We start from the raw sequence: 4,623 nt of genomic DNA, 5'->3' as shown, positions 1-4,623 counted from the left end.
TTCATGAATAGACGTGAATCAAACTGCAAAAGGGATAAACCAAAATTTTTTTTCATTCTGGTTTTGCAAAATTACAATTTAACATAACGTACTTAATTTTCAATCAATTCATTCAGTTATAGTTTCTTTATACTAACAAAACACCATCAACCAGTTATTCAGGGTGACGTGTAGGTTATTCCCTTATCAAATACACAATCAACTTGTTGCAGACTTTTATGCAAATGGATGTCCAATACTTTTGGAAAAAAGTGGCTTTGTTGGGTGTGTTATTATTGATTATCCTATCTTTGTCAATATCAGAAACTTTACAAAAATTCATTGTATCATGACATATGATAAAAGAGGTTACGTAACGTTCTGACTCTTATCAAGATTTTGATAGTATTTTTTGATAATTGATAATGCTTACGTTTAAAGCGTTTATCTTTTAAGGTGTTAGGGTTTTGCATGTGTTTGACACTTGAAGTGTTGAAAAATCTTGCTAGCAAGTTATAGCACTTGCATAGTACATATGTTTAATTAAATTTGTCACATTGCTTATACATTACAAACATAAATGATTGATATTATGATTCCTTACAAAGATGCTCACAAAAATAATATAATATAACTAATGCACTATGGCGTAATGCCCAAAAAGATAGAACAAATCATCAATGCGAATTGTGGTTCATGTCCGACTATAAATAAACTGAACATTAGTTCACAACCTTTGAAATGTTGAAAAGACGATACAACCCCGTATCCATTCAAGAAAAGCAACAAGTTGTGTTTGATAGTATTGGATTTTAAGAGGCTTTAAATTTTTAATATTTGAAATTTTTAAGAGGTCAAAGAGGGCATTGGGAGAGAAAAAAGAGACGGTCGTGTCAAAATAAAAAGATGTGGAAAAAAGGTTTGCTGAATATAATTAGTGTATCTTTGAAACATATTTTTTTTTATTCACATACAACTTATTCTCTTAAAAATTTAAAAAAATTGCTAAATAATTAAGAAACCAAAGTTAAAAGGTTATTAAATGCTCCAAATCTAAAAAATTAATAGTTTACCAAACACCCATTAATTTAAAATTTTAAAATAAGAAAATTTTCCAATCTTAATGTTGAATATGAGTAAATTAAATAAAATAGTTGTACAAAAACTAAATGTCTAATATACAATGTCTAACGACAATAACGTGGGACAACATGCATTGAAATTATATTTTAAATATGTGGTTCTTATGTGCGTAAAAAGACGTATTTGACCTTAAAATTAAAGAAAAATGCCAACTCTTACTACATATTAAAAAAATGTTTATGACACGCTCACATATGTAGGAATTGTTTCCTTAGAGATCTCATGAATATACTTTGAACCATGCTCTTGCATTAACTAATCATTTAATACCAATTGTGATCGTTTAATCAATTTGTAAATTCGATCCGGCAAATCTTGCGATATCTTTCCTTTGTTTAATATTCCCTTACAAAGATTTCACACTATATGAACATATTGAGGACTATAAAAGAAAATTATTTAGCGACCTATACATATTGAGGACTATAAAAGAAAATTATTTAGCGACTTATATATTTCAATCAAATATCTTCTGCTTTGAACTTACGTCTAATATTTTTTACTTTATGATTCTTTTTCTTTCTTTATTTAATTAATACAATTTCTTTTACATTCTTAAAAAAACATAATTCTCTTGTTATCACATAAGTTAAGGTATCTAAATATATAAGAAAAGGTATTATAAAGATATATGCAAAATAATGTATATATGCATATTGTTTATAAAACCCAAACAAACAAAATTAAGTTCGATCTTTTGGACATTATGAATTGTAATGTACTTTTAAACAATTTTTTATTTTTTTTTATAATCAACAAGTAAACATTAGTCAATAACTTGTAACAAAATAAGGAACACTATAAAATAAAATTATTCATAATTAATTAATTATAAATATATAATACGTGTTTTAAAACACATTTTTCAAGTAAAATAAAAATATATTTTTGTCCTTCCAAAAACAAATTTGGGCAACAAATTAGTTTTATAAACACGGAAAAATCATATAAACCACGTTTCCATAAATATCCTTTAACTATCACGCGCTCTTTCTGTTTTCCATTATTTAAATCATTTTATTTCCACATAAATCCAAATCTAAGTACACTTTCCAATCTACAGTCCTATTTATACCACCATTGTTACAGCAGTTTTTCCCCAATTCATCATCTGGTTTGACAGAAAGAAAGAGAAAAGCTTATGGATACACAAATGGAGTGGGTTAGAGGTCAAGCAATCGGCCATGGAAGCTTTGCAATTGTCAGTTTAGCAAAAACAACAAGCCAGAATTCACGTTTTCCGCCATTAATGGCCGTCAAAGCTTGTGGGGCATCTCAGTCTGATTCGTTGAAGAAAGAGCGAATGATCTTAGACGAACTTAAGGATTGCCCAGAGATTCTTAGGTGTTATGGCGACTGTTTTACAATTGAAAACGGCGAGAGATTATATAACATCGCATTGGAGTATGCTTCCGGCGGTTCTTTAGCCGACAGAGTGAAGAACTCCGATAATTTACGGTTGCCGGAGTCTGATGTCCGGAGGTACACGAATTCAGTCTTGAAAGGGCTTCAATTTGTTCACCGGAATGGGTTTGTGCATTGCGATATCAAGCTTCAAAATATTCTGTTATTCGCCGGTGATGGGAAGGACAATGTTAAGATCGCCGATTTCGGGTTAGCAAAGAAGGTGTCGGTGGAGTCAAACTCAAACTCAAAAAACGAAATTCGGGGTACACCGATGTATATGGCGCCTGAGACGGTGGTCGACGGCGAGCAAGGTCCGGCGTCCGACATTTGGGCAGTTGGGTGTTTGGTTTTGGAAATGTTCACCGGAAAGCCAGCGTGGACGTGCTCCGGCGTGGGCGCGGTTTTGATGAAAATCGGAGTTGGCGCCGAAATCCCAGACATTCCCGGGAAATTATCGGACGCGGGAAAAGATTTCCTCGGGAAATGTTTCGTGAAAGATCCTAGTAAAAGATGGACGGCTGAGATGCTTCTAAATCATCCTTTTATCAACGGTCAGGATCAAACCACATCAAGCTCTCCAAGAGACCCATTTGATTTTCCCGATTGGGAATTGGAGCCCTCGATTTCAGTGACACCTTTTTGCTCGCCGGAATTCGATTCTTGGATCTCCGACGATTCATGCCCGTCGCCGGCGAGTAGATTACGGCAGCTCGTGACAGATCGGAGACCCGATTGGACTGAAGGAAGCAATTGGTTGACAGTCAGATGACCATGATGCAGATTAAAATATTGGAATTTTAAATTCCAAAATTTTGTCAGAATTTTTTTATCAATTTGTAAATATAAAGTGTTGAAAATGGAAATGATTAGTTTTGGTATCGTTTATGATGTCATAATTCTTCCGTAGATATTATTTTATTTGTTCGAAATATGTTTGTTCTTTTAGATTAGTATATATTACCTTCTCAATCACTAAATATTTAAAACGTTTTTTAATTAATTTAAAAAGATTATAAATTGTTAATAAGAGTACAAACTTTTAAACCACTTCATATATTATCATTAAAATTTATCTTAGACTAAAAAATTTGATTTATTAAATGTGTGAAAAGTGAGATGTGTAACTTGGGTTTGAAGCAAAGATAAGATGTTCTGATAATGTCGGTTTTAAATTATTGTATTTTTTTTTATCATAAAATAGCAAAAGTTCTTTTGGAAATACGAAAAAAAAATTACTATATTAATCATTTAAAAGATTTCGTAATGGGTATCCGATCCGATGGTATCTACCTCTCTAATAAATAAAACCTAAATTGCCACATGTCCTCTTTTTAGATCCTTGCTTTGCCACATGACATTTTTCTAGACTATAAGTTAATTGTTTTCCCGCTCATCTTATACCCTCTCCTGAATCGGAAATTTCAATCTCATCTTATATACTTTTGAATTGGAAATTTGAAATTAAGGTTTAATCAATCCCATAAAATCTGCTAAAAATCTTTGACCATTATCTCAGTTTCTATTATATAATCCAAATTTGAATGTTAAGTCCTATAATTATCACGTATATGAATCTCTCACCGCCACTGCTACACTGCCACCATTGCTATGTCACCATCACCACCATCCACTACAACCACCACCAACGCACAATCTCCATAACTTAAGAAAAAATGGAGGGAGACGACATTGATTTTTAGTTTTAGCACTAAATTGATTTTTATCCCTAATTCTATGTGAAGTATTCTTATGCGATTAGGGTACAGAGGATATCATCCCCTCATTTTCTATGCACTAGCAACTAGCTCGTGGAACAAAGTCAGATATGTTTCAGATTCTATCTTTTTGCATCATGTTTTTTCATCTTGTGACATCACTTCATCGAAAAAAACTCCTCTGTTCAACAGCTATCTTTTCCTAATTTCACATTCAAATAACTCTTTCACCACATGTTTGGTTCTTTACAGTTTTGATGACAATAGAGAGTTCAAAGTTAATTATAAACAAACCATTTGTTTTCATTTCGTTTTCTCTATCAATTTTCAGTTATTGGGATATTTTTATTGATGTTAAAAGTTATGCAACATGTTCTGA

General features: G+C 32.0%; 1 protein-coding gene across 1 annotated transcript; it reads left to right on the top strand.

Moving 5' to 3' along the window:
• The first annotated feature begins 2,183 nt into the window (after positions 1 to 2,183).
• Positions 2,184 to 3,458, top strand: LOC145160340 (mitogen-activated protein kinase kinase kinase 20-like). The gene has a single exon (XM_079079488.1). It carries the CDS (start codon positions 2,264 to 2,266, stop codon positions 3,296 to 3,298), a length of 1,035 nt encoding a protein of 344 aa, XP_078935614.1. The 5' UTR covers positions 2,184 to 2,263; the 3' UTR covers positions 3,299 to 3,458.
• Positions 3,459 to 4,623: the final 1,165 nt, after the last annotated feature.

The sequence above is a fragment of the Lactuca virosa genome, chromosome 2, assembly GCF_052849685.1.
Source record: "Lactuca virosa cultivar CGN04683 chromosome 2, Lactuca_virosa_CGN04683_v6, whole genome shotgun sequence".
In the NCBI taxonomy this organism is placed as follows: Eukaryota; Viridiplantae; Streptophyta; class Magnoliopsida; order Asterales; family Asteraceae; genus Lactuca; species Lactuca virosa.
The sequence above is the reverse complement of the archived record's forward strand: the minus strand, read 5'-3'. Positions and strand labels throughout refer to the sequence as shown.